At 38.0% G+C, this 23650-nt stretch overlaps 2 protein-coding genes across 5 annotated transcripts in view; both read right to left on the bottom strand.

The window, feature by feature from the left end:
* Nucleotides 1-4232, bottom strand: part of AOX1 (aldehyde oxidase 1) — a 71894-nt gene extending 67662 nt beyond the window's left edge. The window contains exon 1 of one of the 2 annotated variants that reach the window (XM_027564062.1): nucleotides 4011-4232. In XM_027564062.1, coding sequence (XP_027419863.1) covers nucleotides 4011-4055 — 45 coding nt within the window. In that variant the 5' untranslated portion in view covers nucleotides 4056-4232. The remainder of the gene's footprint in view (nucleotides 1-4010) is intronic. The other variant, XM_027564065.1, reaches the window with a different exon arrangement.
* Nucleotides 4233-7024: 2792 nt separating this feature from the next.
* Nucleotides 7025-23650, bottom strand: part of SGO2 (shugoshin 2) — a 28823-nt gene continuing 12197 nt past the window's right edge. Inside the window, exons 5-9 of one of the 3 annotated variants that reach the window (XM_027564046.1) lie at nucleotides 22833-22918; nucleotides 19203-19429; nucleotides 14801-17950; nucleotides 12486-12636; nucleotides 7025-8908 (exon numbers count right to left, since the gene is read on the bottom strand). In XM_027564046.1, coding sequence (XP_027419847.1) covers nucleotides 8893-8908; nucleotides 12486-12636; nucleotides 14801-17950; nucleotides 19203-19429; nucleotides 22833-22918 — 3630 coding nt within the window. In that variant the 3' untranslated portion in view covers nucleotides 7025-8892. Of the gene's footprint in view, nucleotides 8909-12485; nucleotides 12637-14800; nucleotides 17951-19202; nucleotides 19430-22832; nucleotides 22919-23650 lie in introns of those variants that run through there. The other 2 variants (XM_027564052.1, XM_027564054.1) reach the window with 2 other exon arrangements.

The raw sequence follows: 23650 nt of genomic DNA, 5'->3' as shown, positions 1-23650 counted from the left end.
TCTGTGTAACAAGGAAGAGCATTTTAGGCTTGAGAGATATTTGTGTTTTCATGCGGAATTAATGGAAAAGCAGATTTTGCTTGTTTGGGTATTTGTTCCAAGAGATGTCTCAAGAGATTGGAGTCTGGCTTAAAGGACTACTGACTTGAAATGTGTTTATTTTTCTTGATTTGGTGATTGGTACATTTGGAGGAGGCAAGTGGGGCAGGGATCTGGCATGCACCCTGTCTTGGCAGGTCTTGGAGTGAAACAGGGAGGTCAGGATTCTGATGGTGGCTGGGGAGTGGGAGGCAATGAGGAAAGGAGTTTTCCTTACTGACTCTGGTTGGGAGAGCTGATACCAGCTCTCAAGTCAGGGTCATTGCAGGTTCTTGTCTCAGCAAAACCTTGCATGTTACAAGGTGAGCATGTGTCCCTGTGTATCTCCACTGGCCCTTTGGGAGATGTCAAGTTCACATTACACAAAGTTGAGAAATGGCCTTCCTCTGTGCAGGGCTCATGACTTGTGAAGGGGGCGCCTTGCCAGATACAAGACAGAGGCAGAAAGAGGAAGGAAAAGGAGATCAGGAGGAGAGAGAAAAGGGAAAAGAACAGAACATAAGGAAAGCCAAGAGGAGGAAAATGGGCAGAAATGGTGTATATTGTGGGATATCATAGCCTTGGAATTGGGAAAGAGGTTGGAGGGGACGACCAGTGAGGACATTTGCTCGAGGCCACAAAACTGCTGAGTGTCAGAGCAGAGAGTACAGGATTCGAATCCATGCCTAACTAGTTCCAAAGCCCATATCTTCGATCTCTACACCTCACTGCCTCATAGAACAACTTGTTCCAGTTCCTGAGATACGTTGTGATGTGGCATCTAGGGCATAATTTATTCATGGGCTCTTCCTCCTTCAACTCCAGGTGAGTGAACTGGGTTATCTACTCTGGAGGCTACAGGTGAAGATTTCAGAAATCTCTCTGCAACTAGGTCTCTGATCAACATATTCGGCCTAAGCCCCTGCCCAATGACACATTTTGGTGACTTGGGAATGAAAAGTGAAAGTGTTAGTCACTCAGTAGTGTCTGACTCTTTGGGACCCCACAGACTATAGCCTACCAGGCTCCTCTGTCCATGGAATTCTCCAAGAAAGAATACTGGAGTGGGTTGCCATTCCTTTCTCCAGGAGATCTTTCCGACCCAGAGAACAAACCTGGGTCTCCCGCGTTGCAGGCAGATTCTTTACCTTCTGAGCCCAGGGAAACCCAGTGACTTGGGGGGATACCACAAAAAGCACAGAGCAGAGGGCAGTCACATCAGTCTCCTAACTGGCTTCAAAGCTTCTTTTCAAGGGCAAGACTCTAATCCCAGAGGTTATGTTTGACTTCATGACCCCTGTTCCTGGTGGCTTTTTCCTCTTCTATCAACATCCCCTCACTCTCTGATTCAGGGACTTTCTAATTCTATCCATGAGGCAATCAGGTTTGCTTGCCAGGATTGAAGCACATACCTAACAGAATTTGGAAGGGAGGGGCAGGAAAGAGAAAGGGTGACATAATTTAACAGGGCAACTGCAAAAACAAAATCAGTATTTCTAATATGCACATTCCAAACGATCATAGGATGTTTGGCCATAGATGAAACAAGCCCACAGATAAGAACCAGCTCATTTGTTTTTAAAAATCAATAGAATACAAACTATTATTAGCTGTTATGTTAAAAATTCCACTACAGTTTGTTTGGGAGCAGGGGAGGGAGGAGGGGGAGAAGAAGCTAGACTCAAACACCTATTTCCTCCTTTAACCAAAACCCTTACCATCACCTAAAAAGCCCTAGTCATCTGGCCCCTGGCCACATCTCCAGGCCCTCTAGTCTCCTTGCTGTCCCCTGAACATGAAGAAAGCCTTGTCTCTGAGGATTTTTGCACCTTTTTCTTTGGACAAACAAGGATTCAATTCCAGCTCTAACTCCTAGGGAGACAATATAACTTATTTCCTTGGTGTAGAGTGCCTTTCCCTCAGATGCCTGCTCCTTACTTCATACTGGTGACCACCCAAATGTCAGACTCTCATCTGGTCTTAAACATCCATCCTGCCTGAAGCACTAGCTCGCATCCATTTTCTGTCCCCTCACTATGCTTTGTTTTGCATCCTGGCATTTATCACTGCCTGACATGATACATTTCCATTTATTTATATGCTTGTTGTCTGCCTCCCCAAAGGGACGTGGTCATTTCTGAGCTCGGTTGAGTCCCCTGAGGACACTGAGCACTCGCACATGCATGTACATGCTCAGTCGCTCAGTCATGTCTGACTCTTTGCGACCCTAGGGACTGGAGCCTGCCAGGCTCCTCTGTCCATGGGATTTCCCAGGCAAGAATACTGGAGTGGGTTGCCATCTCCTCCTCCAGGGGATCTCCCCCTCCCCAGGAACTGAATCCCCATCTCCTGCATTAGCAGGCGGAGTCTTTACCACTGAGCCACCTGGGAAGGCCATACTGGCCTAGAGCAGGCCCTTAAATCAGTGGATTAAAAACTCACTACCATTCTTTGTGAAGTAAGTAGTACTGTCTCCTTTTATCAGAGGAACTGAGGGTAGGTTATATTGTCTCCCTAGGAGTTAGAGCTGGAATTGAATCCTTGTTTGCCCAAATAAAAAGGCCACAGTTGTGTCTACTGCACCATTTGGTTATGCAAAAGAAGAAAAAATGATACCATAAGACCACTTCAAACTCACCCCCCACCCCAATCCTTATCATGGTTCACTCTCACAGCAGTCCTGTGAAGGGATCCTAATGGCCCGCCTTCAGCAAAGTTCAGGAAAAACAAACTCATCTTATCCAGTGTGAAACTCAGGCAACAGGTACAGAGGAAAGTTTTATACAGGACCTAGAATTTACATGATTTGGGGAAATCCTTTTTTTTGGGGGGGGGGGGAATCCTCTTTAAGAAAAATGATACAAAATCCAAATTCGAAATTAAGCTCAGGGCTTTAGAAGAGGCCTCACAAGTGAGAGGCCGTGATATTTGACTTTCCTTAGTTTCCTGGTGAGTCTCAGGGCCAGTCAGGGAAAGTCAGGCTCTCCCTGACTCAGACACAGGGATCACTAGGGCTCTGAAGGCCGGGTAACACAGCCCTTGCCCCATTGTTTGCTTTTAAGGAAGCCTTTTCACCTTCTTGGGCTTCCCTGAGAGCTCTGTTGGTAAAGAATCCACCTGCAGGAGACCCCGGTTCAATTCCTGGGTTGGGAAGATCCCCTGGAGAAGGGAAAGGCTACCACTCCAGTATTCTGGCCTGGAGAATTCCATGGACTGTATAGTCCATGGGGTCGCAAAGAGTCGGACACGACTGAGCCTCTTTCACTTCACTTCACTTTGACCTTCTTGCTGAGGTATCCCCCTTGCAAAGTGCTGGGACAACATGAAGAGTAAGCGGTCTGTGGCTTCCTGCGTGGGCGTGTTTTAAAGGATTCTCTGGGGGCTTTGCTGCCTCCAAACCTCGGGCAACGGCTGGAATTGCCCCAGGGGATCTACGGAGCGAGCTTGGCTTCCGAGAGGACCCTGGAGTCCCCAGAGCCGGACATGGGCTCAGCGCTTCCAGGTGCTGTAACTTTGGAGACGATGGGAATAAGTCTTGGTGAATCCGTCTCTGCGGCCCTGTCCTGACTCCAGACTGCTCTCCGCTCACCCAAACGCACCCAAGAGCCGAGGCCTAACGAAAGACGTTCCCGTCTGCTGATGGGTTTGACAAGGGGAAGATTCGGGAGTACTGACTCTGCTGAATAAGAACAATCATTTCTCTTCCTGTTGATGGGGTGTGGTGGGCTTGGGAATCAGCCCTCCGTCTAGGAAGGAGAGGGGAAAGGAACATCAGGAAGGCGGGGGCCCAAAGATCCAGGCAGACCTAGAAAACGCTTCTCTTCCCTGCTCCTACGGTGCAGGTGGGACGCGCAGGCAAACCCGCGTGCAGCCCAGGGCCCGGCGCCCCAGCACCCGGAGACCCGGCGGGACAGGATGGGCAGCGCGCTCACCTTGCGGCCGTTCACGTAGAAGAGCAGCTCGGCGCCCCCTTCCATGGTGGTGGGGTCCGAGGGTCCGAAGGTCCCCAGGAGGAGTCGCCGGCACCGGGGCCCCGACACGCAGAAGGGGTCGAAGGAGCCTAAAGTGCAACCACTCTCGAGGGCTCAAGTCCCACTTTAGATGCAAAGTTCCGGGAGCGCCCTGCGAGGAAAACTCTCCGCGGATCCCAGAACGTCATCGCCCGGCTCCCTCCGCGCTGAGACCATTGGCTGGGATCTTTGGACGCGGTCCTGAATTCCTCCCCCAAGGCGCCAGGCTTCTGTGCTGCCTTCCCCCGCCTCTTAGCGGGTACTGCAGGTCTTGTGACGTCGCTTCAGTCGTCGTCGTATGTTAGTACATTTTAATGGCTTTCCAGCTAGATTTGAAGTCCGGGAACAGTAGGAGTTTTTTTGTATCTCCGCTCCCACCATGCCTGCCGCAGTCTGTACTTTTAATAGTTGATACCAACCTAGATAGCATATTGAAAAGCAGAGACATTATTTTGCCAACAGAGGTCCGTCTAGTCAAGGCTATGGTTTTTCTCGTGGTCATGTATGGATGTGAGAGTTGGACTGTGAAGAAAGCTGAGCACCAAAGAATTTATGCTTTTGAACTGTGGTGTTGGAGAAGACTCTTGAGAGTCCCTTGGACTGCAAGCAGATCCAACCAGTCCATTCTAAAGGAGATCAGTTCTGGGTGTTCTTTGGAAGGAATGATGCTAAAGCTGAAACTCCAGTACTTTGGCCACCTCATGCTGAGTTGACTCATTGGAAAAGACTCTGATGCTGGGAGGGATTGGGGGCAGGAGGAGAAGGGGACAACAGAGGATGAGATGGCTGGATGGCATCACTGACTCGATGGACGTTGAGTCTGAGTGAACTCCGGGAGTTGGTGATGGACAGGGAGGCCTGGCGTGCTGCGATTCATGGGGTCGCAAAGAGTCTGACATGACTGAGCGACTGAACTGAACTGCAACTATCACAGTCGACACCGCTTTGCAAGAGAGGTACTTAAGGACAACAGAGGGTTTTATAACTTTCTCTCACACTTTAAGATACAATTATTGCGGGTTTTTTTTTTAATATCAAGAGCTACCTTGATATAAACTATTTTTAAAGTTTTATCATTATTCTTAATTTCCCCAGTAAATAACCATAACGTTTATTTGGTAAGTGTCAATAGTGATGTAAACCATCTCGAAGACTTTTTTTAAAGTAAAACTTGGAAAATACTGAAATGCATAAAAATAAAAGTCACCCGTGTCCACAACAGAATTTAACTTTCTGGTCTATTTTTACATTTTTGAAATCTGCACTATAACAGCTTTTAAAAATTCAAATGGATTCAAACTCTTTCCCAGACTTCTCTTTAACATACCTAGAACATTTTGCTATCTCATTTATTTAAACATATACATTTTATTGTGAAAATTTCTAAAATTTTGTACATAAAAGAATACAACTAGCATCCCCATACACCTGACTCACTGAGCTTTGAAAACATTCGTTTTGCCACACTCCCACATTTTTTCTGAAATATTTTAAAGCCCAATTTCAAACACATTATTTTACCTCTAAATACTCCAATATGCATTAAAATGTTTTTTCTTAAAAGCCAAAATGCCAACATATAACAAAATGAATATTTTAACATCTTTAAATTTACCAGGGTCTTAAAAAAAATGCCTTTTCCCATTTGATGTCCTTGTTGTCTCTTTAACATTTTTAAATCTAAAATAGTCTCCTCACCCACTGCTCCTTTTTAATGCTATTAACGTGTTATTTTCTTGGGTTCCAAAATCACTGCAGATGGTGACTGCAGCCACGAAATTAAAAGATGGGTTGCTCCTTGGAAGAAACACTATGACCAACCTAGACAGCATATTAAAAAGCAGAGACGTTACTTTGCCTACAAACGTCCCTCTAGTTAAAGCTACAGTTTTTTTTCCAGTAGTCTTATGTATGGATATGAGAGTTGGACTATAAAGAAAGCTGAGCACCAAAGAATCGATGCTTTTGAACTTCGGTGTTGGAGAAGACTCTTGAGAGTCCCTTGGACTGCAAGGAGATCCAACCAGTCCATCCTAAATGAAATTAGTCTTAAATATTTATTGGAATGACTGATGCTGAAGCTGAAGCTCCAATACTTTGGCCCCCTGATGGGAAGAACTGACTCACTGGAAAAGACCCTGATGCTGGGAAAGATTGAAGGCAGGAGGAGAAGGAACGATGGAGGATGAGATGGTTGGATGGCATCACCGATTGAATGGACATGAGTTTGAGCAAGCTCCAGGAGTGGGTGATGGACAGTGAAGCCTGGTGTGCTGCAGTCCATGGGGTCGCAAAAAATCGGATACAACTAAGCGACTGAACTGAACATGCTGAAGAAGAAACCAGGTCAGTTGTCCTATGGAACGAATACGCTGTATTTAATATGGCTGGTTGCTTCTCCCTGGTGTTCTTTCTTCTTCCATCCTGACTTCCAGTATCTTGTCTATGGGTCTAAAGCCTTTGATTAAATTCAGATTCAATTTTTTTCACTTCTTGGGTTTTATAATTGTATCTCTTTTTTGCTTATGCCAAAAATCATGATTCTAAAACGTTGACATAATTGCTTTACCTTGTCCTTAGATCTGATCTATTTCAAAACAACCACATCAATATTATGACAGCAATAAGATTACTGAATAAAAGTTTAAGATGTCTTTACAGTTTTTAGAGTATACCCTAAAAAAGGTACACATTTAATTTTTTCTAAGGTAGGTTATCTGTTGAACACCTTCCCCCTAGAGTCCTGGAACTCTTCCTCCAAGTCTTTAAGTTTCAATAATTCCATTCTTTTCTTTATATTCCCTCAGCCCCAGAGATGGTGGGTGCTTCCCATAGTTACTTCCTATATTATACACCACTAGTCTAATACCGTCTCCATCCACACCAAAAGTCATCTGACACTCATTCATAATTTATTAAAAAAGCACCAAATAAAATAATAATTGATAGGTAATACTTTAATGTGATTATAAGCATACACAAACAGCTCATTTCACAGCATCTTACTTATGCAGTAAAGCCAGAGGCATTCCTATGAAAATCAGGAACAAGACAATGATATCCACCATTCTCACTGCTATTTAACACTAAATATAAGGTAGCAGCCATGCAGTTACATAAGAGAAAGCAGTGAGAGGCCTAAGAATTGGAGAGAAAGGAGGAAAAATAGCCCGGTTTTCAAATATATATATAAATATATATCTGGAAAATAGTATAAACAATAACAGTTTAGTAATTAACATACAGAAATCAGTAATCTTCATATATACAAGTGATAATCAATTAGAAAAGAGACTCAAAGATTCCATTTATATGTATTACCAGGAAAAAAGAATGCCAAGACATCAAGAAATGGCCCCTAAAGTCCCTATAAGACAAAGATAGAGGGGCATAAGAAGACAGAAACTAGTAGAGGGAACAGAAAATTGAGAAATAAGTTTAAGTGTATATGGAAATACAACATTGAAAAATGTGGGACTTCAAATCAGTAGTGGAAAACATGGACTTTTTAATTAACGGGCAATCCTTTGGGAAAAGGTCAAAAATTGGGTTCATATCTCACCATAAAACAAAATCCACATGAATCAGAAATTTAAATGTCAAAACAAAATGAAACCATGGGTAAATGTCTCTTTTAATTTGGGAACAGGAAAACTTTCTTAATGTGACTGAGTTCCAACAATAAAAGATTATAAGTCTGATACAATGAAAACTAATTTGCATGGGAACAACAACAACAAAAAGACAAACCTCATGGAAAGGAGGAAAAAATAGAAACACTAGGAAACCAAATACCAGATAATGACAGAGATTCAAAGCCTTCAAGTAATAATAACACAGGAAAGGAAAAACTATCAGGGTGCCACGCTCTAAACTAGTGTAAATTGTTCCTTTAATAAAGCATGTAGCCTCCATTCAACACACACTGTTGATAAATGAGTAAGTTCTATGGGACTCTGTGGTCTTAACAACTGTTTCTCAAAGTTTGGTCCTAGGACAGTCTGCCCCAGCATTATCTGAGGTGTTTGTTAAACAAAATGTAGATTTCTTGGGCTCATTCTTTTAGTTGCTGGATATTTAGTTGCTGGATATAAGAAAGCTTTTCCATCTAGGCAGAAGAGATTTTTATTAATCACTTCAATACAGTAAGCTATGTTTGTTAATCTCAGATACGAATAGGATTTACTACGTTTTAATACTGGAATAATAAGTGATCTTTAAAGTTACAAAAACCAAATTCAAAAGCACCTGAGAGATAAACCTACTCAAGTCATCAGATTACATATAATGGAAGTAATGCAGCAGGTGACAGTAAACAAGTAATTTTGAAAGCTGAAGAATGAAGAGTGAGAGAAAACTGGCCAGGGCAGAAGGTGACTTTTAAAATCTTATAGGTGTTCACATTTACTGAATGGTTTTAAAAACAAAATAAAACAAAACAAGGTAGTTTGGTGTATAACAAGATAATCAGTGCAAAAGTATTTATAATACATTTTATTCAGTTAAAAGGTTAATACCTATTGTTTAGTTAAAGGTTGTTTGGTTGAAAGGAGATTAAATGAGCAGGAAAATAAGTTATAAGATGACCAAAATAACTTAAAAGTCCTTAATATTACAAAATAGCTATTTAATGCATATTATCTATACATAAAAATAAACACCCCACAGAAAAGCAGGAGATGAAAAAAAAAAAAAAAACCCAGAACTTTTCATCATGCTTTTCATCTTCTTGATCCTAGTTAGATCCCTGTTTTGAACTGCTATGGTTTGAGAATTCAGGAAAACCAGAATGTATAAATTCACCTCATCTTCTCATCTTCCTGCAAAGTAGAAAAAAAGGAAGATTAACAACCACCTAAAGCTAATGTTTTTGCTGCAAAGTATGGAAAGGAAAATTGCTGCATCATAAAAATAAAATGCAGATTCCTCAAACCACAAGCTGTGTCACATATTTAAAATATTCTATGACAGGGGGAATTACAGATGAGGTTTAAGAGAAATTAATCAATCCAGGTTTTAAACATTACATGTTTTACCATATATTTCCTTTTAATTATGAACTTTAGCATACATATAATATATGAAAATGTACAATTTAAAACTACAAATGCTGATACACCAACATCCAGGTTAAGAAATAAACTCTTACCACATCTCACAAGCCTCTGGTGTGCTCCTTCCCACTGTTCTCCTCTTTGGGAGACAAAATCACAGCTCTCTCATCTCCCAAGAACTGACCACTATTTTGAATTGAGTTCATCAATCCCTTGTTGAATTACTAGCAGGAATAGTGGACATTCTTGACTTGTTCTTAAGTGTAAATACCTCTATTGTCTCCCCATTAAACAAGATACTGGCTGATTAGGGTATGCAAGTACAATTCATCATTTTATGAAAGTATCCTTCAATGTCTATTGCGTATTTTAATCATGAGTGACTACTGAATTTTGTCAAAGCCTTTTTCAGTATCTATGAAAAAAATCATATGCTTTATTTTCTTAGACTTATTAACATGGTATACGATGATAAGTTTTCTAATATTAAACCAACTTTGCATTCCTGGAATACACCTTACTTGGTGGGTTTATGTTTTTCATAGCATGGTGTTGGATATGCTTTTGTAATTGGGCCATGAACACTGAAGAGGAGTATGTATTCTCTCTTCTCAGAGTGTGGACTTTGATATGTAAACTGTAAGATTTACCCTACTAATTATGTTGTTTAGATCTCCATCTCCTTACTAATTTTCTGCCCACTTTATTTGCTTTATATTGAATAGTATATAAAAATTTATTCATGTATTCCTATCTGTCTTTATGTATCTCCTATAGTTTTTGCTTCATGAAAGTATTTGTTATGCTATTTGGTATATAATATCATAACTATTTATATATTCTTTGTGGATTAGGGCTTTTACTATTAAAAATATCCCCTTTGTTATGTTCAGTTCTTTGGGACTTAAGAGATAAAAACTTTAAAAGATATTTGTATTACTTTCCTGATAACTGCTCCCATCCTCAATGCCTATGATGACCATTCCGTAACATATTGTAAGCAGTCTTCATCAGGATTTATTCTGACTGGGGGCCTATCAAAAGCTATGATATACCTGCTGCATGCCATTCCCAGTCCAAAAAGAAAAAGCGGCAACTGGATTATTATTCTTAGTATTTATCCTTATGTACATTGTGTTATTTGCTTTTTAAAAATTTACCAACAAAACTGATTGCCAGATAATCTGCATGCCCAGTAGATCTAAATTAAAATAGAACACTAATTCATAAGAGCATTTTATTATATTTAGTTTAGAATAGGTAGCTCTTTTAAAAGAACTTATTAACTATTACCTAGCTGTAAACAGGAATGAGAAAAATCTCTCCAAATTGATATGGAGTGATTTCTAGAATGAACTGATAAGAAGCAAAGCTCCCCAAAGCAGCTAGGTATACTTACTACCTTTATGCAAGAAAAAGGAGGATATATGCATATTTGCTTATTTGTGCACAAGAAATACATAACCTAGAAACAAAAGGAACTGGTTATCCACAGGAGGTAATAAAAATAGGGTAGAAAGTAGGAGTAATGGGAATAGGGTAGTAGGAATGAAAGAAGTAATACTTCTCGGCAGCTTTGGAAAACCATCTAGCAATTCTTCAAACAAACATGATGGCTCAGTGAGTAAAAGAATCTGCCTCCAATGCAGGAGACACAGGAGATGCAGGTTCGATCCCTGGGTTGGGAAGATCCCCTGGAGAAAGAAAATGGCAAGCCACTCCAGTATTGTTGCCTGAAGAATCCATGGACAGAGGAGCCTGGTGGACTACAGTCCAAAGAGTCACAAAGAGCTGGACATGACAATATAAGTGTGCACACACACGGCATATGACTTAGCAATTCCACAACTAGGCATATACCCAAGAGAAATGAAAACACATACACACAAAAGCTCACAAATGTTTGCAGCAGCATTATTTATAATAGCCAAAAAGTGGAAACAAGTAAATTACCATCAACAGACAAATGGATAAGTAAAATGTGGTGTATTTTCAATAGAATATTTTATCCAGTCACAGAAAGGAATGAAATACTACTCATACATGTTCATCAGGAATGAATCTTGAAAACATTATGCTCAGTGAAAGAGGCCAGTCACAAAGACCACATATTATATGATTTCATTCATATGAAATGGCTGAAGAGGACATCTGTAGACACAGGAATTAGGTGATCAGTTGGTTGTCTAGGGCTGAGGGATACAGCAATGACAGCTAAAGGGCATGGGGTTTCTTTCTGAAATGAAGAAGTGTTTTTAAATTGACTGTGGTGATGGTGTACATGTCTGTGAATCTACTGAAAAACCACTGAAATGTACACTTTAAATGGATGAAATATATGGTATGTGAACTGTAGCTCAAAAAAGCTGTTTTTTAGAAAAGCCCTTGGTCCTTCATTTTTGACTGGCTTCTCTTGCACACTCTTACACTACTGACATCTGCTGGTTATTTTTTAAAAATACATGTTAAAACAATCAATGTCTTTAATTTTATTTATAAAGAAGCAAATACTGAGACAATGCAAAGAGAAAATTTGAGGATATCTCTATCCTTTTAAAAATACCATCCCAAATATGATCAGGTTCTCTGAAATAGCTATTTATCCCTGGAAAAAATAGGATTTTTGAATTAAATGTTTGTAAAAGGCATTTGGACATTTTTGAGATAATCAAGGAAATGGGAATAGGGATTTGCTATTAGATGACAATGAAGAATTATTGATAATTTTTCTAGTTGTGATTACTGTTGTCCAGTTTTATTAAGTTCTTGTTTTCTAGATATATATATATATATACACACACACACACACACACACACATATATATATATATACACACACACACACACACAGAAGTGTTTTAGGAATTAAATGCCTCAATATTAGGGATATGCTTTAAAGACACTACAACAGAAAACAGATGGTAAAAGTAAATATGGCAAAATATTGGTAATTCTCAAAGCTGAGGGATAGATAAATGGGGGGGGGAGACTTTTCCCTCTCTTTGAGGATATATTTGAGGTTTAAAAAAAAGAGAGGGCTGTTACACTTTGAGACTAAAGGACATACAAACCACTCTGAATTCTTCTAAAGACAAGGTAGAAAATAAAGAGAGGTAACAATTAACGAGGAGTTTGCAAATTGTAGGCAACAAAAAATGTTTAAGCCTGTTAAAAGAAGGCATTTCTTCAAATCTTACCCACATCATACCACATCATATTACATGTCAGCAATAATATATGACATTCATACTCAAAACTGTTCAAATACAGGCAGGAATCCTTTTAAAAGCATGTATTTTATAGCACCACACTGAAATCATTTTTACGTCATTGAAATACTCACCCTTTGAGACTTGGCTCCTTTAAAGAGAGAGGAGTACACCTTCTTCTTCGGCTTGGCAGCTCTGAAGATAGGTCTTCTACCTTGTTTTCAAATTTAGCAGCGGTATTTGAAACAAAACTGGTATTTGTCAAGTCTTGTAGCATTCTAACACCTGAAAAGAGTATTGTTTTCAAAAATATTTTTAATAGTATAGAGATATTGAAATATATATAGGATATTTACTGGTTTATAAATGATTGGTATCAAATGTTTCAATTTAATCAAGTTATAACTTTGAATTTTATTAAAGTAGCACTGAAATTATCTGTAAATCAGTTTTTTTTCCTAACAATAATGAGAGGAAGAGACTTACCATCTAAAACAAACTATCAAAGTAGTAGCCTGTAATATTTTTATACTAAAATCATTTAGGCTGATAGAAATTCTTTATGATTCAATTTGATGTTAATGACTGCTCACACTATGAAAGGCAACATGAGAAACAGGTGAAAGACAGCTTACCAATCTCTACAATGTCCTGCAACTCGAGACCTTTGCACTTCTTTTGCATCAGTATTCCTTTTACCTGGAACAGTCTTATCCATAAAAATCCTAGTGTTCTACATACATCTATTGAAATGTTACACTTCTGGTAGAAAAATTTAATTGATATGGGAATTGTCCAATATAGCAACATTTCCAATAAGAAAAGTCAAAGTGAAAGTTGCTCAGTCATGTCCAACTCTTTGTGACCCCATGGAATTCTCCAGGCCAGAATACTGGAGTGGGTAGCCTTTCCCTTCTCCAGGGTATCTTCCCAACCCAGGGATGGAACCCAGGTCTCCCGCCTTGCGGGCAGATTATTTACCAGCTGAGCCATGAAGGAAGACCAAGAATACTGGAGTGGCTAGCCTATCCCTTCTCCAGAATTTCCGAACCCAGAAATCAAACTAGGGTCTCCTGATTTGCAGGCAGATTCTTTACAAAATGAGCTATCAAGAAGTCCTTAGTAACAACAAAAATTTTAAGAGGAAAAAGTGAGGTAAGTAATGTTATATATAGTGTGATTTCAAATATATATTTTAAAATGCATAGATTCAAGTCTGCATGCATATGGCAAAATGTTGACTGCAGTTCTTCTGGGTGATGGTTTTTCCTCCTATTTTCTGATTCTCTACTTTCAATTTTCTGCAATGAGCATTATTTTAATAACTGGAGAAAATAAGAAACACTAAACCTAAAAATCCTATCTATCCTTTTAGGTCCTAAAGTGCTATGTATTTGATGACGCCTCTACAGGTTTCTCTAGCCAAAACTATTCCCCATCATTACATCCCTTCATATGTGTGCTTTTATTAAAGCATTTGCCATGTTTAAACACTGTACTTTTCCATACATGGATGAGGAAAGGGAGCTGGTATTCTTAATTTTTAATCCTCTAAAACACCTAAATTTTTTTTTTTTTTGGCTTTACCCAGTGCCATGCAAGATAGGTCCCTGACTGGAGATGAAACCTGTGCACCCTGCAGTGGAATCTTAACCACCAGACCACCAGTAAAGTCCCTAGAATAATGTTTTGATAATACTAAATGTATGCTGTTGGAGACAGTCCCGTCCTTAAGAAATTTGCAACTGTCTTTGGTAAGATCAAACTAGGGCAGTTCATTATTGTTGTTCAGTTGCTAAGTCGTGTCCAATTCTTTATGACCCCATGGACTGCAGCACACCAGGCTCCTCAGTCCTCCATTATCTCCTGGAGTTTGCTCAACTGGCTAAGATGGTAAAGAATCTGCCTGCAATGCAGGAGACTGGGGTTTGATCTCTGGGTTGGGAAGATCCCCTGCAGAAGGAAATGGCCACCCACTCCAATATTCCTGCCTGGAGAATTCCATGGACAGAGGAGGCTGGTGCGCTATAGTCCATGGGGTTGGACACGACTGATTGACTAACATATAGCAGGTGTATATATATATATATATATATATATATATATCCATTGAGTTGATGATGGTGTCTAACCATCTTATCCTCTGCTGCCACATTTAAAACACTCAATTTCCTTCAAAAATATGAAAATGGAAATCATCTGCCCAATGTCATCATCAGACAACTTTGTGCTAAAGGCCAAATACATGAATGTCCAAGCTACTCTCATTGTTACCTTCTTAAAGTATTAAGCGTTCTTTAAATTCCTCCATATTGCTTCTATAGATCAGGCTACATAGTTATACATTATTTTAAAATTCCATAAAAATCAGTTATAATAGGAAATGCTTTACTGGCTAAATGAATATATATATAATTTTAAAACTTCATCACTCTGGGTATGGACCTACCTATTTCTGATCTTTGTGGTCTTTGGTCGACTTTAAATTTCATGTCTTTCATCTTCTCATGTACCTCATCACTTACTTGAAAGATGGGTGAGCTCTCTGGGGCAAAATTTTCTTTCAGATTTTTATTCGAAGAAATACTCAAAGGTACTGAACCCTCAAGAACACTGTTACGGGAGGAATCTTGTCTGCCAGGTGAATACATTTGAGATAAAGGTATCAACATTTTTGTGTAAAAGTCTGGTTTAATTTTGACAGTTTCCACATTTTCCAACTTTTTTCCCTTAACAGTGTACTCAGGTTCAACTGGCACTTCCTGAATGGTGTCGGACATCATCTCCACTAGTTCATGACTATCCAGAGAAGGGTCTTCCAACGTCTTCCTTTTCTTTGATTTGGATGTCATCTTATTTACTTTTTTGACCTGGCACTCTCCTTCCTTCGTCACCTCCACAAAGTGGCTCTTTCTCTTTCTATTCAGAGTTTTAGTGCTTAGCTTCGGACTCCTATGTGGTTCCATGTGGTTTCCAGTGTCAGAATCTGCCTCATCAGTAATATGTTTTAAACCTAGATCTAAGACAGACATCTGTGAAGAACCTGTCAACTGCAAAACAGGCATGTTGTCACTTTTTGCCAAAATGTTCTTTGCCTTGTCTGATTCTTTCCCATGCTTTTTAATTGGTTTATAAGGATTTGAAATTTCATCACAATTTTCTTTCTCATCACTGTTGATTTCCATACAGTATCCACTAACAGCTTGGCCTTCAGGTCTTTGTTTATTTATTTTAAAATCAAGATTTTTTGTGTAGCTTTCTTGGCCATGCACATCTTTATCATTATCCTCATATATCTGGCACATTTCAGAAATTATTTCTGTCTTCCGATTTACTTTCTGCTTCTGCTTAAGGTTCTTATTTATTTTTGATTCATTCTGCCGAGTAGGTTGCTTATCAGTGACATGCTTTGTCAAATCCAACATATTCTGGGTCTTATAATCATATAAATGTCCATCATCTTTGGTGGAAAGATAAATTGTCTGAAATTCATGTGTGACTTTTAGGTTTTCAGCAATGGTTTCTTCATTATTTGGGGTTAGGGAGAAGTCACCTTTTTCTGGGTCACATATACCTTTATTGTTAAACTCATTTTTTCTGTTTATTTCCAAAATTATTTCTGTCTTCTGACTTACTTTCTGCCTGGGTCTCTTATTTATTTTTGATTCCTTTTGCTTCCCAGTATCAGTAACACACTTTTTCACCCCTAAAAGGTTTTGAGTCTCATAATCACATAGGTTCCTATTAACTCCGGGGGAAGGGTCAACTATCTGAAACTCATTTGTGTCTTCCAGGTTTTCAGGGATGATTTCCTTATCTTTTTGGATTAGAGAAAGTAAGTTACCTTTTTCTGGGTCATGCCTGCCTTTGTCATCACTCATATATATTTGGTTGACTTCAGAAATGATTTTTGTCTTCCGACATACCTTGTGCCTAAGCTTATCTATTTTTGATTCATTCTGACAAGCAGGTTGTATATCATGAACATTCATTTTCAGCCCCAAAACATTCTGAGTGTCATAATCATATAGGTCTCTACTGTCTTTGGAAGAAAGAGTGGGTGTCTGAAACTCATGTGTATCCAGTGGATTTTCAGGGATGATTTCTTTACCCTTTTCTGGGCAATACTCACTTGGGTTATCTAAATGATTCACTGTGGAAATTATTTCTGTCTTCCGATTTACTTTCTGCCTAAGAGTCTTATTAATTCTTGATTCATTTTGCTGCACAGGGTATGCGTAGGTGATCTGCTTTTGCAAACCCAACACATTCTGGGTTTCACAATCACACAGGTTTCCATTATTGACAGTGGAAAGAACAGATTTCTGAAACTCATTTGAAACATCTAGGTTTCTAGAGATGGTTTCTTTATCCTCTTGGGTTTGGACGGAAAAGTTACCTTTTTCTGGGCCTTGCACATCTTTAGTATTATCCCCAAGTATTTGGTTCATTTTAGAAATTATTTCTGTTTTCCGATTTATTTTCTGCCAAACTTTATTTATTTTTGATTCATTTTGCTGAGTGGGTTGTATATCAGTGACATGCTTTTTCAAATCAAACATATTTTGGGTCTCATCATCACATAACTTTGGATTACCTTTGTTGGAAAGATAAGCTGTTTGAAATTCATTTGTGACACCTAGGTTTTCAGAGGTGGTTTCTTGAACCTTTTGGTTTGGGAATAAGTTATCTTTTTCTAACGTATGAATCACAAATGTCTGTCTAGAAGCTTTACTCTTCTTACAAGTTAGAGAACTCGGACACAAATCAAATTTACTATCCTGTGGGAATTTATCTGAACTTTGGGAGAAAGAATATGTTTCCTCTTGCTCATCTGTTACATGAATTCTTTTCTTCTTTTGGTTACACTGCGTACTTTGTTTGTCACCCTGATCAAAGCCATTAGGAAGGGTTATTTTCTTCCACGTGTTCAACTGAGTCAACTGTTCAGTACTGAAGATAAAATTTGGATCTCTTGAATCCCCTTCACCATCTAGGTCAACAGATCTATCTTCTGGTCCACTTTCAATTTTTTCCTCAATATTCGCACCTGAACAATTTTTAAATTGTCTCTTTGATCTTTCTCTCTTTTTTTCAGAGCTTGGATCTTTCACTTTTCTGAAAGTTTTCATTCCACAATCATCTGGATTTTTCTTTCTTTTCTTCTTAGTGCCTGTTGAAACTGTAATAATTTTGCTGACTTCACTAGCAGTTAAATCCATGTCATCATCATACACAGTTTTCTGCAACTGAAAGTCATTACCCTGAAGTGGATTCATGCCTTTTGTAGGAGGTTCACTTGCAGACTCAGATGAGGCAGGAAGGCACAATATGTTTCTCTGCATTGTATTTGTTTCATTAGTGTAATCTTTTATTTCATTATTCCAATTTAATATTGGACTTGAAACCTGTTGTTGATCTAAATCTGTTACACAGGGAGTGTCTGCAGGGTTATCTGACTCCCAAGATGAAACACGTTTTTTCCTTTTAGTCACATTACTAGGAGATGACTTCTCTTTTTTGTGGCTGATCGCCTGGGCATTTTTCTTCTCACTTGTTAGAGAGCTCCTAGAACTTTGGTCTGAGTGGGAATGGTTTTCTGTAAAATAAAGAGAAACAAAATTCAGAAATAAGTAGTAACAAGTAATTTATTACTTTCAGAGAAAGGATTTCTAACAATGCATTCTGTTTAGATAATTTACATTATGAAGAATCTATGCTGATAAAAAATAAAGTAGAACCGACTGGAGTAAGCATAAGTCAGGTTTTACATTTCTATCTACAGAAAATATGTACTGGGAATTCACTCTGCCTTGGCCTCAAGTGTAGAGTGGAGAATAGCCAGCAGTAAAACCATGAACATTAATGTAAGTTTCTAAGTGGGAGGAGGCCAGCAAATGAACCCAAATAATAGTGATAACTCTAATAAGGCTTATTGTCAAAATGTTATTAGCAAGCAGCTAAAATTTATAAAATTATATACACACATTCAGATACATTTTTAGAATGGAAAATAATTCAAACTCCAAATTCAATATAGTTATGGTTCAATATGCCAATCTGAAATTCTTTGTCAAATATATAACCCAGACTACATCACAGGATTATTATTTTACAAACCATAAAAATATGTGTCACCATTTTTTCTTGCTCAACCATTACCCAGGCTCAAGTTTTTGGTTTACCAGTACTGGTTATGATCTTGAAAAAGTCACTACACCTATCTAAAGTCTCAATTTTCATATCTATGAAAAGGAAAGGATGTAACTAAATAACATACTTTTAATTCATAAGCTAAGATACCACAAAAAGCTCTTTAGGGCAGCTCATTTCTAAATACTGTTTCCAAAGTAATAGTATTAGCCACTGTGGACCTCACATTTGTCAGCATTTACTTTTAAATTAAGTTTTTCACCAGAAATTTTAAATGGTATACATTAGTAAATCTGTAACATAAGAAATCTAACTTATTGACTGTTTATACATGATAGCCCTCAAGAAGAAAATCTCATGAATGTTAACTATTTAATCGGAGAAGGCAATGACAACCCACTCCAGTACTTTTGCCTGGAAAATCCCATGGATGGAGGAGCCTGGTGGGGTGCAGTCCATGCGGTCGCTAAGAGTCAGACATGACTGAGCTACTTCACTTTCACTTTTCACTTTCATGCATTGAAGAAGGAAATGGCAACCCACTCCAGTGTTCTTGCCTGGAGAATCCCAGGGACGGAGGGAGACTGGTGAGCTGCCGTCTATGGGGTTGCAGAGTTGGACACAACTGAAGCGACTTAGCAGCAGCAGCAGCAACTATTTAATACTGATACTCAAGATGAACTTTAAAAATATCTCACCTTTGGGAAGTGTATCAACAATAGAAGAAACATGTTCTGAATCATTTACACTACAAACATTCTGATCATTTTCTTTAACAAATAGCAATCTCAAATTATTCTGAGTTGATACTGGTTTTGCTGATACCAAAGAGGGACTATCAGGTGATGTCTTTGATATGGTGATGTCATCACACTGTATTTTCTCTTTATCTTCATCATCATCATCATTTGAAGTTAATGGAACCCTAAGGGCAAGTAAGAATGAATGGGTAATTTTGTATTTTATAAGAATTATTTAGAAAATTACATGGATAGTTGTTTCTACATTCCACTTATTTAAGAGCCAACCACAAACCCACCCTGGTACCATATTGCATTCAATGAAGGCAATTATAGGAAGGAAACAGGTAGTTTCTAATAGAACAGAACTTGGAATAAAACAGGAATGCTTCTTATCCTCTTTTCTCCAGTGGTTCCAAAAGGAGATAAATGATATAATCCCTGGTTGAGCTATTAGGATAATAATACTAATGAAATGAATAAAGTTCAAACATACTTACAAATATTCATGTATAATATTTATAATTTTCCTGTAATTAATTCTATGGAAAACCCTGAACTCTTCCTATACAATCGTGTGTAAAGTTTTGTGTGCTGTAAAATTTGCTGTTTCCAAAAGGTATCCATGTAAACTAAAGCCATATTCCTAGAGTAATTAAATCTATGGAGGGAAAAATACAGAAAGCTACAGAAATAATTAGACAAAATGTTTCGAATTCAAAGAATAAAGAGTGTGTGCGTGTATGCATGCTACGTCCCTTCAGTTGCGTCTGACTCTTTGCAATCCTATGCACTGTAGCTTGCCAGGTTTCTCTGTCCACAGCATTCTCCAGGCAAAAATCCTGGGGTGGGTTGCCATGCCCTCCTCCAGATGCAGGGATCAAACCTGTGTCTCTTATGTCTCCAGCCTTGACCAGCAGGTTCTTTACCACTAGCACCACCTGGGAAGCCCCAATTAGACAAAATGACTGTTTCGAATTCAAAGAATAAAGAGTAATAGACTCCAACGATAAAGATTTTGCCTTATATGCCAAATTATAGATATTTAAAAATTACTGATGATGATAAAATAAATAGAAAATATTTGTTAAATATTTAAAGGCAACTATTAATAGAATAACCATTAGGAGGAAATGTCTATATCACTTAAAGAAACAAGTTAGTAAAAATAAACAGAGGAGAGGTTCTGCTTCACGTAATGGCCAAATAGTTACTATTGAATCAACCTTATCAAACATAAAAGCTATAAATTCTAGAAGAAATTTAAAAAACTACCCAAAGTCACTGGAGAGTCTATAAAAAGCAACTAGATACAGAAGAGGTTGGCACTTGGAAAAAGAACAAGCTTCCCACTCTTTACAAACCTCAGTCAGTGCCACATTTTCTACAAGTTAAAATCTAGTTTTGTTAGTATTAGTTCAAGGTCAGAATTCAGGACAACTACAACTGCTGTAAAGTGTGTGTGATGAGAAAAATAACAGGACAAGTGGAGAGGGGAGTCCCAAATTTTGTGCAAATAGATATACATATATAAATTGGATTCATCCAAAGATATCATTAAGAGAGTAAGGAGGCAAGCCACAGGGTAAAAAACATTTGAAATGCAGAAAGGATTTACATATGGTGTATAGAAAGATTACAAACCTATATTAAAAAAAAAAAGATAACCTGATAGAAAGAAAATAAACATATAAACAGATGCTTAACTTCATTAATTATCAGGGAAATTAAAACTTCAGTGTAATACCTATAACACTCCCCACATGACTAAAATGAAAAAGATGGACAATAACAAGTGTTGTTGGAGACACGTAACAATAAAAATTTTCATATATTGCTGCTAGAAATAAAATTGGTATAATCCCTATAGAAAACTGTTTAACAGATCATTCCAAAGCCAAATATATAAAAACCCAGCAATTCTAAATATATACCTAAAAAATATATACATATATTAATCAAAAGGCAGAAACACAGCAGAATTACTTACAAGAGACCAAAACTAACAACAATAAAAAAGAACCAGAAGGATGAAAACATGGAAAAATCATGCAGTGGCACACTACACAGCAATAAGAAAGACTGATCTACAACTATATAGGACAATATGGATGAATCTCACAAACACAATGCTGAGCTAAAGAAGTCGGAGACAAAAATCATACATCCTGTATGATTTCATTATATGAAATTCAAAGCTAGGCAAAATTATCTACAATGTAAAAAGTCAGTATAATATTTATCCTTGGGTGGGTAGTGAGTAGTGATTGGCAAGGGGCACAGGGATATCTGAGGTATTGGCAATATTCTGTTTCTTGGTCTGAGTATTGGTTATACCATAGTATTCACTGTGAACACTCACCATTCTCTGAAGATTTTTGCACTTTTTAAAAATATATATTATACTTCAAACAAAAGCTTACTTAAAAAAAAATAAAAATTTTCTGGAGGGAAAGTTAACACTTAATTCATAAATTTATGTGAAATAATGCAAGTATAATAACAGTCAAGATTTTCTTGAAAAAGAACTGCGTACCTACAAGACAATAAAAACCATTTAAAAACTAAATTAATTAAAATGTACAGGTGCAGTGTGGCACCAGTACAAAACAGAGAGAACAATGGCACAACCTGGAATGAATAGAAAATGATACGATATAAGCATTTTTTTTTTTTTACTATGGTACAGATACCACTTCAATACATAGGTGCATTTACTTGTACACTTGAATAAATACATTAAACCTGTAATTTATGTAACAGAAGAGCACTGTTTAAAAGAGACAAGACCCTTCTGATCAATGCTATTAACTCACTGAGTCATTTAAACTCTTTGGACCTCAATAACTGTCTTTAAAAGTGATAGGTTTGAAATAGGGTATTTACTAAGATAGTGAAAAGTGAAAGTGTTTGTCACTCAGTCGTATCCAACTCTGTGATCCCATGGACTGTAGCCCCTCTAGGCTCCTCTGTCCATGGAATTCTCCAGGCAAGGATACTAAGATTATAATCAAATTATTCAACAAATGGGAATTTTGATCAGGTGAATAGTAATGATGATAGTTAAGTCTGAGTAGTATGCAAGATAGTAAAGGTAGAAATAGTTATCAGATATATCCAACAAAAAACATGAGGCCAGTGGTGACCTGGAGGAAAAGAAGAAACTGAAGAATAGCAGGGTTCCATAGATGACCAAATACAACCTACTGTAGCAAGATACCACAGACCATCTCATTTCTGCCTTAACAGGCAACCTGAACATCGTATGACACATACAGACAATGACTGTTACATGAAAATCTAAGTACTCTCAAACACTGAATTCAAACCCATGTAACTCAAGGTGTACCTGTGCCACTGTCTTCTCCAGAAACTATGGGAAAGCTGAACATTATTTCAAAGTTTAAAACTGAATTCTATTAGATGATATCTTCAATGTCTTTCACTGGTACAATATTGATGAGTATGTCATTATTTATTTTTAAATGTTTTTCTGTTTCAAGGAAGCAGACCAAATAAAAACTACTCAAAGTCCAATTCAGGCAGAAGTGTGCAAGTCAATATTTAAACAAGTTGTGAAACAATTACCTTGCAAATGGAAGACGTGTCAATTTGCACTGTTTACTAACCCGTTTCTTCTTGCTACTTGGCAGTAGAAAGGGACTCTGATGGAACTATTTTTGAAAAGAACAAAGAAAATGAAAATGAATGAAATTTCTAATCTCATTAAACCATGTTTGTCATTAAAGTACCAAATTATACAAGGATATTAATAGTAATGGAACAATTCTTGTGTTCAGCCTTCAATAGTTTAACGAGAATAATAAGATGATAACATTAAACACTGCTGCTGCTGCTGCTGCTAAGTCACTTCAGTCGTGTCCAACTCTGTGCAACCCCACAGACGGCAGCCCACCAGGCCCCCCCATCCTTGGGATTCTCCAGGCAAGAACACTGGAGTGGGTTGCCATTTCCTTCTCCAATGCATGAAAGTGAAAAATGAAAGTGAAGTCGCTGAGTCGTGTCCGACTCTTCGCGACCCCATGGACTGCAGCCTACCAGGCTCCTCCGCCCATGGGATTTTCCAGGCAAGAGTACTGGAATGGGGTGCCATTGCCTTCTCTGAACATTGAACACAGTTCATCCTTAATCATGCCATACAAAGATAATCACTACTAATATTTTGGTATATAAGCTCCCAAACTTTATTCTATGCCTATGAATAAATATACACGTGTATACCCATGCATACACAATATTTCTACATATTCAGTTAATCCTTGAACGACATGGGGCTCTAGGATCTACCTCTACTTTTTTCCCTAAGAGTTTTTCAATTGTGTCTATCTTCTAAAATAATACCAATTCTTCTCTAATTAGAAATACTACTTTTCTACTAATATCTT

This window comes from Bos indicus x Bos taurus, chromosome 2 (assembly GCF_003369695.1).
Source record: "Bos indicus x Bos taurus breed Angus x Brahman F1 hybrid chromosome 2, Bos_hybrid_MaternalHap_v2.0, whole genome shotgun sequence".
In the NCBI taxonomy this organism is placed as follows: Eukaryota; Metazoa; Chordata; class Mammalia; order Artiodactyla; family Bovidae; genus Bos; species Bos indicus x Bos taurus.
This window is presented reverse-complemented; position numbering and strand designations above follow the sequence as displayed.